The sequence below is a fragment of the Falco biarmicus genome, chromosome 12 (assembly GCF_023638135.1).
Source record: "Falco biarmicus isolate bFalBia1 chromosome 12, bFalBia1.pri, whole genome shotgun sequence".
Lineage (NCBI taxonomy): Eukaryota > Metazoa > Chordata > Aves > Falconiformes > Falconidae > Falco > Falco biarmicus.
In genome coordinates this window covers 17,299,110-17,313,061 of record NC_079299.1, presented here as the reverse complement: position 1 = coordinate 17,313,061, position 13,952 = coordinate 17,299,110, and the positions used below count along the sequence as shown (strand labels likewise).

The 13,952-nt window shown below is 41.2% G+C and overlaps 1 protein-coding gene across 1 annotated transcript; it reads left to right on the top strand.

The window, feature by feature from the left end:
• The first annotated feature begins 255 nt into the window (after nucleotides 1–255).
• On the top strand, nucleotides 256–13,750 carry CALM2 (calmodulin 2). Its single transcript, XM_056356993.1, has 6 exons — nucleotides 256–412; nucleotides 4,902–4,932; nucleotides 10,106–10,249; nucleotides 10,323–10,429; nucleotides 11,327–11,462; nucleotides 12,854–13,750. Exons 1-6 carry the CDS (start codon nucleotides 410–412, stop codon nucleotides 12,880–12,882), a joined length of 450 nt encoding a protein of 149 aa, XP_056212968.1. The 5' UTR covers nucleotides 256–409; the 3' UTR covers nucleotides 12,883–13,750.
• Nucleotides 13,751–13,952: the final 202 nt, after the last annotated feature.

The window sequence follows — 13,952 nt, the reverse complement described above, 5'->3', positions numbered from 1 at the left end:
TCTAAAATCCCCCTCCGCCCAGAGAAATAGTCCCTCAGCCTGTCTCCTCCGGCACCCCCCCATGCCGTTCCACAAGCGCAGCCCCACTCTTTCCCGCATCTCGCCCTTTCCTGCGCCGGGGCCTGGGGGCTCGGGGGCAGAGGAGGGGGCGCGCTCGGGGTGAGGGGGGGGCCTGCCGAGAAGAGCGCGAAGAGCCGGGACTTCTTTCGCAGCTCCGTTCCCCGGCGGGGAAAGGGGAGGGGGGAGGGAGCGGCGCGGAGCGATCCGGGCGGGCTGTGAGGAGGTTTATGAGGCACTGCTGGCGGCCAGGCAGGGCTCAGTGTGAGGCGAGCTGTAGAGCGGTCGGGTTGCTCGTGTGCTCTGTACAGCCGTTAGCTTCTACCACACCCCACAGCCAGGCCGAGCCACCATGGTGAGTCCCTGGGCATGGGGCAGCGATGGGACTTCGCGGGTGCTGGTTTGGTGCTTAATGTGTGGGGCGCGGGGGTGGGGGCGCTTGTGGTTGTGTGCGGGCGGGTGGGTGGTGGGGAGAGGGGCAGATGGTTTGGGTGGTGTGGGGTGAGGGCGCCTGCAGAAGGGCAGGGGTGAAGGCGTCCCTTGCCGCGGCCGGCGGGCTGAGCCCTGCAGCGCGGGCAGGCTGGGGTGGAGGGTCCCTCTCGGAGGCGCCGTCTGCGTAGGAGGAAGTGGCGGTGGACGAATCCCGCCCGGGTCTTTTTCCCGCCCTGGGGCGTTGGTGGGGATTCAAAATTCAAACTGCCACTCGGTTCGAGCGCCATGACGCTTTGTCGGGGCGTGGGGGGGGGTGTGGGGGAGCGGCAGATAACGGTTCCTCCTGGGAGGAGACCCGCGTGGGGGGGTGCCGGGAGGGGGGAAGGAGTCTGCCACGATGGCACCAGCTCCACTTTCTTATCGCTTCCTCCCCCCACCCCCCCGGCAAGCCGGCCAGGCCGGCTGAATGAGGCTGGGGAGCCAGCGGCGCGGCAGCGCTGCTGTCAGCGCTTAAGATGTCTGGCTCGCTAGCGAGGTGTGTTGCGCCTGGTAATAATGCAATGCGGAGTCCTGCAGCTTCTGAGCAGCATGATGATGAGGCGCAGGCTGCCTCACTGCACCATCTCCCTCCTTGCTAGACCTGTTGTCAGCTCACGTTGGAGCCGCTCTCCCCTGCCGACTTCATGATAACGCCTTGCTGTCGGTGGCTCTATTGAACAAGGGATTTTGGTTTTTTTTTAACAGTTTTGGCTTCTCGTTTTGGTCATTGCGATGGACAGTCCTGCATTTTCTTGATCAAGCGCAATTTATTTTTCCTAGCGATACGTTTGTTTAGGATTTTAATCAACTGTCGAAATAGAACACATTTTGTGGAATTGGAGAATGGTTTCAAATTCGGTTAAAAGGATATGAGTTTAGATTTTTTAATTAAAACAAGTGGATACTGAAACACGTACAAAAAGGAATAATTCTGTCGAAAAAGCAATACCAGTGGCCACTTAGTACTATCTCTGCATTGAGAGAAGATATGCAGTATAGTGGAATTGCCTTGCCATTCATTACATGCTTTTAAGGAATCGCATCACTTGAACTCTCCATGTGTAATGTGAACGATGGGTACTTAAAATTAAGGGTTTGGGTTTTTAAAATGTTCTCACTGGGCAAAGAAACTGCCTGAATTTGTTCTTTTACTTGAATTGTGAACCTATACAGCAAACATCTATAAAGGAAAAAAGCAGTGAATGTAGCAGCGAAAGACTCTTACTGCTTTTAGTCATCATCCGTACAGAACCAAAAATGGAGTATCTTCAAGCAAGGTCTATATAAAAATGGGTGTGTCCAGGAGGCACAGTGACACTTTGAATGTGGTTATAGTTCATCCTGACAGACCAGACTGGCTAAACCTGTGAATATATGTAGTCCAATACAGCATATGCTAGATGAAGTAAAATGATTTGCTCCCAAAATCGGCTAACTTTCTGTAAGTGTAATTTTAGCCCTTATACGCTAGCCTGTCTAGTTCTTCAGTTAAGCTTGCCAGAACAGAACTGTCCATTCGGACCTGACACCTGTGAAGTATACCAAAATGCCAGGTTTTGGAGGTGAAGGGTGTTGCCTGTTCTGTGATTTGTTGACTGCTTTCTATTAGGCATCGTTAGTAGCTCTGAGGATCTTCCAAACAGATTACTGCATCGCAGCTACGACTGTAATGAAACACTACCTCTAGAGGCTGCATGTGCCACTGAAACTGCTGCACACGCAACAGCTCCCCTTCTTTCCTAGGAGACTTAGATTCTTTGTCAGGCCCTCAACATAATCTGATGGTGGGGGGATGGGACCTATTGCAGTGAAAATGAAAGTGCTGCAGTATGGATTGGAGAATGCTGTGTCAAAGCTGTGATGGGTTCCCCGGCTCCATCCAAGGTTTTCAGGTGGATCGTGGCCATGGTAAGGGGCATATCAAAGCTTCAGCATGTAATTTAACTGTTTATGAGGTTGGGTTGCATTACTGATGGTGTGCATGCTATCACATGTATGGTGTACGAGTGTCTAGCTTAAATTCAGGACACAGAAATCCAGAGGGTCCCTCTAGGAAGGCCGCAGTGGCCTGGAACTCTTAGGCATAGATCCGGGCTAATAGCCCCTCCACCTGAGTGGCACAGGAGGGAGTGTTCTGGCAGACTTGGCTGGCTCCGCCTTTTGCTGCTGTTGCGCAGCAGTCCCTGCAGAGCCTAGCACTGCAGAGTACAGATGGTGTTTGTTCAACCTTGCCCCACCTCCTAGCTTATCTTTCAACTGCCGTATACCTGTGGCTTCTAATAAGCCTTGTGCTCTTCTCAAACACTGCACCTCTTACAGGTACTGACAAAACTTAGACAAATTTATGGTTAGTGGTTCTAGGACGCTTTATGTTGCTGGAAGTGTTAGAAAGGAAGGGTTCAGGCACACTTAACAGCTTAAACACTGCTTAATGTCATGTGTTTTATATAAAACTGTTTATATAAACCAGTATGTGACTCAACTTGGTAACCCGTAAGTATTGACCTAAATAAAACTGGGTTCTTGCTACTTAAATCTGATCTACAGTTTTCTGTGGATATAAATATCCTACAGAAATGTAGCACATAGTTCTCTTCACTCAAGCAATAAAAATGTAAATAGCATGCAAAGGTATGAGTCTGTCTCCGTTAATGATACGCTCCAGACAAGCAAAAATATGTTAGATTTCTTTTAAATGACTAGCAGAATGCTTCCATCTCAGAGTCTAATGTTGGTTGAATTAGTGATGTGCTCAGCAGTGCTGCTGCCACTGTAGACAGTTTTATTATTTTAAACAAAAAGTTGAACCTGGATGGTAATACTTCTTACAGCTGCTGAAATTGGAACAAGTGGAGTTGAGCTGCAAATACCCATTGGCTGCTCTTTCTAGAAGATGCTCAGTGGTGTGATCTTGATTTTTAAAGAGTAGGTGAGCCACAGGCAGTCTGAAGAATTGCTGGTTATGGCTTTGTCTTGGGCTGTTGATGTATTGTATCCATATGTGTTTTTGTAAGCAGTGTAGCTCTTGTATGGCTACTTAAGGAGCTAACTTCATTCCTGTTGCAGGAAGAATATCCAAAGCTGGTAATATCTAAGTTTGTATGCAATATAGGAATCTAATTAAAATTGAAATTAAAGTAAAAATTGACAGGTGGTGTATATATTTTTCTAAGTTACATTGGCAGATGGCTGATGTGTAGAGATATTTGTGGGCACAGCTAATGACTGAAAATATTTCAAACTTAATATTGCAGTAATTATAAAAAGGTTGTTGCTGAAATGGTTGTGATAGGAACAACACTAAAAAAGTGGCATTGAACTTAAGACAGTGAATGTATCTTTTATGTATTTTAAGGTGGGGGTTTTTTGACTCTTGGGTAGAGTACTGTGGGGTAAAGAGCTCAGGGAGCTTCCTTGAAGGAATTGCATGCCCTTTTTACTGCAACTCAATTTAAGCTATCCATAATTTGTTTCTGAAGAAGCAGCTGATTTGGAAAACCTAGGGAAGGTATTTCTACAGTCCTCAAATACCTTTGTGCTCTTTCAAGAGTGAAGTTCACTTTGGGTTTGGCCTTGAAGATAGGGGGGGTTTATTGCTGTCAAATACAGTTGATTCAAAACTGTTCAGTGATAAAGCAAAATGAGGTATAAACTGGGGCTTATCAAACTGATACAGAAACTGTCTTACTACTGAACTTTTCTTTAGTGGCCCTGTAAACTCTTATGGTACCTGAGTCTGTATATAATGCTCTGAAAAAAAGTCTAGACAGCCATATGACACATGCATTAAAATTATCAGGTTTGTCTGAAGCTGCTAGTACTGATTATATGGACTCTTGACTTTTATGACCAGGTCTTGGGCATGAAGCTTCATGTTAGTCAAAGGATGATTTAATTCTAGAGTATATTCTTCTAATTATGGCATTGTAACTTAGCAGAAGAGAGTAGTCTGCCATAAAATTGGTATTTGGGTGTTACTGCTACCTTACTTAGACATAAGGTGTTTAGTGATAAAGCTGAGGCTAGTTTACCAAAGTATTACTGCTAGTAGTCTGCTGTGTTAATGAGTTTTTAATCAGTCTAGAGGTACCTGTGTGCCTTGAGTTTGCTAGTGTTACTTGGGCAATTGATTGATGCACATGGTAGTCTGGGTGTACTGTATATTGCAGGCTCAGGAAATGCAAACAGGCTGCCAGGCTTACTTAGCAAGCAATCCTGATGGCTTTTGAGCTGTGTTAGTTAGGACTATTTCAGAATGCTACAGATTTAAGTCCTGAAGAGCAGCTGCCGTATTCAGAGGCCTCTACAAGTCTGTGTCTTAATTTTGCCTTGATGTTTATCTACAACTATAATGATACTGTCTTTTATTGCAGGCTGATCAACTGACAGAAGAGCAGATTGCAGGTGAGGCTTTTACATGCTGCGTTGCTACTCCTATTTGACCTGGCACATCTCTTAATCCACTGACATTGAGTTACACAAGATATTTAGCTTTCTTAGATACTAAAAAAGTATTGTAGAATGTTTTAATTTGTCACCTAAGTTTTAAAGGCTCATGTACTATAAAAGCACCATGGACACAGTGAATTTTTGTCCTCTAGAATAGTTAGACAATCCTCATAGATAGCTTTATGAGCTGGTACACTTGGGACCCTTTCTTTTTCTCTCATGACTACAGAATTGTTCTGAGTGCAAACTGAAGGGTGGTGGGAGGGGGCAAATCTCTAAAGTTGGAATCTGGAGTGCTTTTCTAGCAGAAGGAAAAAAAAAACAAATTACTTTGAGGTCTCCTGTCAGTGGAGATGTTTCAGAGTGTGGCTGTTTTTGACAGCAGAGACTGGCTTCATGAAGGCAACTCCTGATACTCCATATTTGGAACTGCATTGTGTACTTGGACACAAGTGTTCTGTGCACTGTTCTGATGGTCTGGTGCTTGCTCTGAAATGCTTGAATAAATATTTAGTTGGACCCCTAACAATGGCTTCTATGCACTAGCAACTGTCTACTAGTGACTGAAATCTCTGGTTATCATGTCTCCTACTCATGTAGGTTGCACAAACTAATACCTGTCACTGCCCTCTGTAGACTGATTTCAATTTCAATAATTGATGTAACTTAAAGCTGGTAATGCAGAACTCAGCCTTGCCATGGACATTAAAAAACTTGAGTTTTGATCTGACAAATGTATTGTGTTAATACTGGAAAGTCAGTGTGTGTGTAATGGCCATGTGAAGTTATTTTAGAGGGTGTTAGGGTTCTGCTAATCTAATAGTACCAGGTCAAGCATACAAATAACAGTCTCTAAGAGGTATTGCTGTTTAACTATAGTGTAGCTCTTGAAGATGCTGTATTAAACAGAAGATTCATAATGAGACAGTTTGTTTTTACCGTAATTGCCAAATTTGAAGTGTAAGAACATTCTTCTGTAGCTTTTAGACTTCAGAAGCTTGCTTTATTTAACTCATAGGAGACTAATTATGGTTTTGTGGAAAGTCCTTAGTCTATTTACTTGTTGCCATGGTACTGTCTTACGAGTAGGCACAAGCCAAATCTAGTTCAACTTGAGATTTTTCTGGAAGTGGCCTACATATCTTGAGGGTTTTGTGATCAGTTTAGTTGGAGCAGGCTTTATCGGTTGTCACTGCTGTCTTTCAATAATGGTTCATTGTTGCAGTTCTTAACTGTAGAAGCTTTATATTCCATAATCAGCTACATCAACTACTAAACAGGAAGCTTATTAACACTACCTTGGGATTAGTGCAAATGTTAGCTATTCAGTAACAATAGTATAGTTCTTAGAGCCGGAAGTGAGTATTAATAAGCTTGTCATACTGAAATAGAGGGTCTTCGTCTGTGTGGAAGGAGTAAAAGTATAACTTCAGTACCCAGTGTAAAACTACGTGCCACTTTCAGTTCTGCAGTGGTGTTTCATGAAGCAAATGTATTTGCAAGTAAATGATAAATCTCTGATGTGAAGACATAAGCCCACTGCTGCTCTGTTGGAAAACCATCCCTAGTATGGCTTAGGAAAGGTTGCAGCCAACTAAGCAGCCTGCTTAGTTTTGCTGTCAAAGGCCAGTGTCTTGCATGGGAAGAATGTTACAGGTACAGTTCACATGTTTTACGAAGGCTGTGTGGTTTTAAAGGCTTGGCCCCCCTACTCTTCCATTTCACCTTACCTGAAGATAGACCTAGCTTTTGATTTGAAGGCAGGCTTAAGAAAATGGTACTGCAATGTAGAGACACTGTTGTCTTAAATAGAAGGCCGAAGTAAAGGAGCAGTTTCTCCTGGGCTGAAAACAAATCCTCCACTTCTGCTGTGAAGCACCAGAATACAGTTGTTAGAAAATAAGAACACCTGGAATCTATGGAACTCATTGGTCATACGGGAGTGAAGCTTCTCAACATAGTGGGGATGAAAGAATTCCCAGGTTTTGCTTATATGAAAGACTGATGATTTTTTTTTTGAAAACGGCATAGGTACAGATTGCGAATGCATGTGAATGCTAGTTGCAGCTTCACTCAGTAAGAACTGAAGTTGCCAAATCAAATGGGTTTCCATTTGGTTAAGTGTTGTGTTAACAAGAGGTATATAGGTCAGGACCACTTGATGTGGGTGGTCAGGGAAGAAAAAAAGTCTAAAGATGCTATTGCCCCAAAGCAACTAGTCTAGCAAGCTATACATCCTTCCATTAGACCTCATAGACATCTAAACGGGCTCTCTGAACAAGTAGGCCTATGTATGGTGTTCATTGTGCCTTGTTCCTTTAGTGTGCCCTGGTTCTCTGTTGGGGATTTGACCACATGAGTTATTTAGAAATTATTTCATAGTAGAAATAGCTGTGTTTAAGTGTTGTGCTCCTGGTAGCTGTGAAGAGAACAATTGACATTCTGCTATAAAAGTTCCAGGCATAGCTGGCTAAAATGCATGAGTGGGAGTGATAGGTTCAGTGAACCGGAACTACTGGGTCACTGAAGACTGCCACTTCATCTGGAAAGGTGATGTGATGCAGAGTTGCCTCAGAAGCTACTGTTAGAACGTTGTGAGCTAGGGTGTTAGAGTTCACATTCTGTTGGACTACCTTTCTTTGGGGCCTGGAGGTAGTCTTTTGATGCAGTGTGTTTTTCAGAAGGAAGGAAAGGCTGAGACATTGTAGGCTGGCCTGAAGACTACTAGTTCTGCTGGCACTGTCCTCCGGTTTCTCAAAGGTTAGCCTTATGTAGAATGCCAGAGAATTTTAATGTGCAGCTTGATACGGAGGAGTGTTGAATAGAGGGAAGATTTGCTTTACATGCTACATGGGGTCAAAGGTGTTTAAGTGTGGGAGGTGTGTATTTATAATCTGAATGTTGCAGGAAGGCAGAATTGAGTTGCTCACAGCAGTATTTCATAGCTACCTTCCCTGGCCATTGCCACAAATGTATGCTACGTGGGTTTTGTTCTAGTCTGAACTGTATCTGCATAGGTTGTGATTCCTTAGTTCTAATTACTGAAGGTGATTGAAGAGGTGTATTTATCATACTCTAACGATTCAGCATTTCAAACAGGAATATGTTCCTCATTCTTGATGCACTTTCTTGAAGTTTACAATTTATAGCAGGTTATTTCTTAGTCTGCAGCATCTTTGATTAAAAGAAGGGTAAAGAGTTGTCCATTGAGTAGTTAATTTTGGGTGTTCAGAATATACCACTGAATGGCCTGTGTGTCTTAGAGTTTTGTGTAAAAAAAAAAAAAAAAAAGTACTACATTTTCTAGACAGGGTCATTGCAGTACTGGGAAGTTTGCTTCACATTTGGGTTAGTAATAGTTGACCTTCAAGCCAAGGATGAACTGGTTAATGGCTAAACATTTTGAATAACACTTAAGTGCCTGACTCTTTACCAGACTCTTGACGAAGACTCAGTTTTGCCCTTTTGAGGTCCTTCTGTGATGGACTATGAACTTTTCTACTAGGCTTGACCCAAAAGTCTGTTCTTCCCTGTTGTAAAACTTTACTCTTAATAAAGTCCAAACTTACTGAAACCCCCTGAAGACCATTTGGAAATTGCTGTAGGTTCAGGTTATAGCTTCCTGTTTGGGTAGGCCCACTTCTACTTTGATTATACAACACTGGCTTGAAACTTTTTTCTGGTCCTGTGGTAGCCTTGCTCTGACTTATGTGCTAAACAGTGAGAGTTTGCTTTTGGAACACTTCAAACTGTTAGATGAAGAGTGGTTTTTTTCCTGGATGGGACTCAACTGTGGCTCTGGTGGTGTAGCTGCATTCATGAACTATGAAAAGCCTATTTTTGTAGTTGCATTTTTAACACTTGACAGCTTGTACTCACCTCGAGTGTTTCAGATTACAAAACGGATGAAAGAAGACTTTAATCAGTTAATGTGAAAACACAACTTTTACTGTAACTAATTCTGGTCTGGGAAACCCACCATCTGGAAAGCTAGTTGCTTGGAAATACTGAAAAATTAATTCTTGGAAGTAGTTCTGATGCAGAAGTACCCTTGAGCTAATGAGTTCTCTGAAGGCATGATCTCAGGTGCCTTGAAAGCTGTGAAAAGATCTGAGCTATACAGGGAATAGATAAGGGTTTTTGCATGTTTAACTATAACTTGTGTATGAGCTACTACATACAGTCCAGTGAGCTAGTTTAAGGTCTGTGGGCAAAGACAAACAGATGGCATGGATTAAAACCAACTCCATTTTTGGACTGGACAATTAAACATGTTATGCTTGTATTAATATTGCTGGCTACAATACAGTCATTGTAGGGGATTAAGAGGTAGCATTGAAACACAGTTAAGCAGCCTTAGAACTGTTTTTGACTAGTTCGATGAAGCCCACTTCAGGATACAGTAGCACTGAAGCAATTTTCTAAGCAGCTTTTCAGAAATTAAGACTGCAGTGACTTCCCTCCTTGAACAACTGACTGGAGTTGTGTATATATGTAGACAAACTGCAAAGTCCAATGGGAGAGACCTGGGAGAGGTTCCTCTTTAGCTAGATATGGCCAGTTAAGAGCTATGGTACTGCAGCTTCACATAGCATAAACTGTTCAGACTTGTGTGTCCAGCGGAAGTGGTTTATAATGAGAAACTATTTTTAGTTTGGTCTGATTATACGTTTTTTCACTGACTAGTCTCCTTTGTTAGTAATAGAAGCACTGTTAAGCTGTAGCATTTGTTGTACTTTGAGTACTGTTTTTTGGCTTTCTCAAAGTAATACTATTTTCTCATGAGGTAAACTAATTCCTACTAAGGGAGTGGATTATTCTAGTTGCTAATAGCTGTTCCTTTCAGCTCTGTATTAGGGACTCTTCCCTGAGTACTTTTGAAATTGTTGACCTTCCATCTTACTTGGGTCAAAATGTGGTTGCTTGGTAGACTGGTGGGTGGTTTTCTGGATGCTGGTACTTCTGTATTGGCATTACAATTATAGCAGACTGAGCAGTATACCAAAATTTGTCTTGAGAATTAAGTTTTATAACTTACAACAATAAACAGCAGTGGGTTCTCATATGATTGGCCAAACTTTAACATTTTAAAGCTGAAGGGATTAACTCTATTTTTGTTGTTGTGCAGAATTCAAAGAAGCTTTTTCACTATTTGATAAGGATGGTGATGGTACTATAACCACAAAGGAGTTGGGGACAGTGATGAGATCGCTTGGTCAAAACCCCACAGAAGCAGAGCTACAGGATATGATCAATGAAGTAGATGCTGATGGTAAGATTTTGTTAATAAGTAATATAATGAAGTGCCTAACAACTGTTTTTCTAACAAAGTAATTATCTTGCAGGCAATGGCACAATTGACTTTCCAGAGTTTCTGACAATGATGGCAAGAAAAATGAAAGATACAGATAGTGAAGAAGAAATTAGAGAAGCGTTCCGTGTGTTTGACAAGGTACCAAAATGTTTACCTTAACAAATACTTCTGTTGTGAAAAATTGGTCTGACTTCTAATGAGCTTCTTCATTGAACTGAGGGGTATCTGCAGTACTGTAATCTAGAACTTCTAGGTTAACTAGTCACCCTGAAGTTCAGTCTACTGTGGTACTGTACCTGGAAGTCAAATAAATCAATGTGATAGATAGTACTACCTACCACTTGCTATGATACCAAAATAAAAATTTGTACAAGTCTGGCAGCGAAATTGTTTAAATATTTAAAATGCTACTCATAAATCTTTCACTAAGTCTTTACTAAATAAATTGCTAGATGAGACTGAAGTTACTCAGCTTCTGAAGTAAGATGCACTTTTAAACAGAAAATAAATGTCTTGGCGTGTGGGGAAGAAAAAAGTCAGTCTGGAGTTCATATACACTAGTACTTGGATATCCAGTGTCCCAGGTAGGATGAAGTATGTGAAGGTAGTCTCCGAAGGCCTTGTGGCTTTGTGCTGGACTCACATGAAACAGGTGAATAAGATAAGTAGCTTCTGTTCTGGTCAAGAAATAGACACTTGAACCAGGCAGTCACATGATTGAATGGACATCTGTGATGCAAAAAGATTGCAAAAGGTGCAGATTGCTCTGTCCTGAGACATTTTTAATCACTGACAAACCTAGTAGACTGCATTGAGTAAGTTGTTTTTTAAAATGTCTTTTTAACACTAAGATCCTGGACAATACTGAAGATATGCTTAGAACTCTCATTTTCCTTGTGCAAGTGCTAGTAGTTTTAGTAAATATTTTACATAGAAACTGTGTTAACTTCTTAATGTTCACCTTGCTCCGTACTATTAAGCTAAGTCGCTAGGGCTTCGACAAGTCTATTCCAGTCTGTCTTTTTCCCCTCACAGGATGGTAATGGTTACATTAGTGCTGCAGAACTCCGTCATGTGATGACAAATCTTGGGGAGAAGCTAACAGATGAAGAAGTTGATGAAATGATTAGGGAAGCAGACATTGATGGTGATGGTCAAGTAAACTATGAAGGTAAGGAGTTGGTAACAGACTCTTTCTGTGTAGCACTTTCCGTGCTGGTAGCCACACAGAGTTGAGGTGAGATTTGGTCAACAGTTATTGTCCCTTTAAGCTAACGTCTTCCAGTATGTACATTGTGTACCTCTAAATAGGTGAATGTGCTGTTGCTACCTTTGTGCCAAAGGCAAAAAATTACTGTTAAACTGTGCAGTGTAATAATAACTTTCTGAATGTAATGATGTCTAATGACCATTAGAATAAGGAAGCTGGCAGAGATGTTCACATACTGTTCTGTCCACTAATGTTGATCTGACTGTAGCAAGTCACTCATTTCCTATTAATGCTTTTTAAATTACTAATTAAAAGGGGAAAGCCTCTAAAATATGCAGGAATTTCAAGACCTTTAGACTTCTTAAATTTCACACAAGTTAGCTGCAGCAGTAGCTTATTTTTATTTCCTTCTTCCTGGCATGGAAACTTCAATGGAGTCATGCAAGCAGGAGTTCTGTTAGACAACTGCTTGCAGCTCAGAAGCACTAAGCTTGTTTTTATTTTAACTTTCTGAGCACCTTACCTGAAAATACCCTAGCTCTTCTCTATAATACCCCTACTGTTGGAGGTGTAGGTGTGGCTTCCCTTTAAGGCCTTCTTGGTTGTGGCCTCAGGATGAGCAATTGTGAGTGAAAAGGCATTTTTATGAACAAGGCTGCTTCTCTGTAACCATACTTATGAATAAACTGTTTAGAAGCTGGCACTAGAGAGGGTAGGCATCCCTCTTGTTTCCGCTTGTTCTCTTGAAACTTGAGCAACTAAACTAGTTAACTCTTTTTGAAGTTTCTTCTTGCTATGGTACCTGAAACTATGGCTCAGCAAGATAAGTGAAGGAACCCTGTTGTGTGGGATCTAACTTCCAATGTATGTGACTAAGCAATGATTCAGTCGCTTAAAGCTGGTCAGCCAAAATAGTAAGACTTGGGCTATTCTGCTTTGGAAGAAAAAAATCATCAAACCAATACAGTGTCTTGCTTGTATACCTTTATTTAACTGATCTTTACTTCAACACAATTTCTACTGATTCTAAGTCATTCTTAAATATCTTGTCCCTATCTGTAAGTCAGTAGGCATGAGGATTCTGTAATGTTTTCTTTTGGAATAAAGGCTATTCTGAAATTCACTGAGGGACCAGTTTTTTAGTAAAAGAGGCCTTTTGCCTTTAAAACTATGGAGGTTTTTAGGTGTGATTGGTGGAAAGGGGGACTGTCTTGAAGATGCTTTTTTGAATGCAGCTGAAAACATAGTTTTGAAACAGTGTTCGGCACTAGTAAGACAGGTCACTTCTCAGATCTTGCAATTTAGATTTTTTTTTCTCTGAATAACTCTTATGCAACTCTTTCCTTTTACAGAGTTTGTACAAATGATGACAGCGAAGTGAAGACGTTGTACAGAATGTGTTAAATTTCTTGTACAAAATTGTTTATTTGCCTTTTCTCTGTTTGTAACTTATCTGTAAAAGGTTTTTCCCTTACTGTCAAAAGAATATGCATGTATAGTAATTAGAAGGCCATTCCTCCATGTTTTTCTCCTTTATCTTACTGTCATTGTTCTGATTTTTGGAAAATTGATCTAAGTAACAAATGTTGCATGTGGCTTACTCTGGATATTTAAGCCCTTCTGCACATCTAAAGTTAGATGAGTTGGTTAACTGAGGGAACATCTGGGTTGTCTGTTTTTAAAAAAGTAGCTTTCTTTAGGAGACTTAGGTATGACTAGTGTAACAAGTTACATAAAGTAAGTTAGGGTTTACCATGCATTAGCAATTCCTTAAAGTGACATGCTGGCTCTAGTTCTCCAGTACATAAAGGTGTTTATTCCACTTTCTGTGATGGAGGATGAAGACTCTTGCAGCTAACTGCAGGATAAAACCATGTGAATAGTATATATACATGTAGCTAATGCACTGTAAAAAAATCATTCTCCTAGCTTACTTAACAGTAACTTGTTTGTGGCCATACCTGTAACATGTTGTTGAAATGTGGAGTCTTAACGTTGTGGACGATTGACAGTCAACAATATGAAACTTAAGTTGCACTAATGCAAAACGGGTGATTTATCCAGGTACTCGTACACAAGTTTTTTTTGTACTGCTGGTCCTGTACCAGAAAACATTTTTCTCCTCTTGTTACTATGCTTTTTAAACTTTGTTTAGCCACTTATTTTCAAAAGAATCTGCTTATGGCACGATTTGCCTCAAATCCATTCCAAGTTGTATATTTGTTTTCCAATAAAAAAATTACAATTTACCCATACTGTTTCAATGTATCCTTGAATTATTTACAGGAATTGTTCAATACAGTTGCTGCTCTATGTGTTTCAGTATGTAGCAGTTTGGTTTGCTTATGCAATGGATTGGCTGTCTTAAAATGGCTTGGAAGGTGAAAACTTAGTCCTTAAACTCTGGCCCTTAATAGTATTGTTGACTTGAAGAAGCTTTCTTACTAGTAG

Coding starts and splice junctions, on each gene's coding strand:
- CALM2 (XM_056356993.1), top strand. Junction 4,933..10,105: donor GACAGAAGAGCAGATTGCAG/GTGAGGCTTTTA, acceptor GTTGTTGTGCAG/AATTCAAAGAAGCTTTTTCA. Junction 10,250..10,322: donor CAATGAAGTAGATGCTGATG/GTAAGATTTTGT, acceptor ATTATCTTGCAG/GCAATGGCACAATTGACTTT.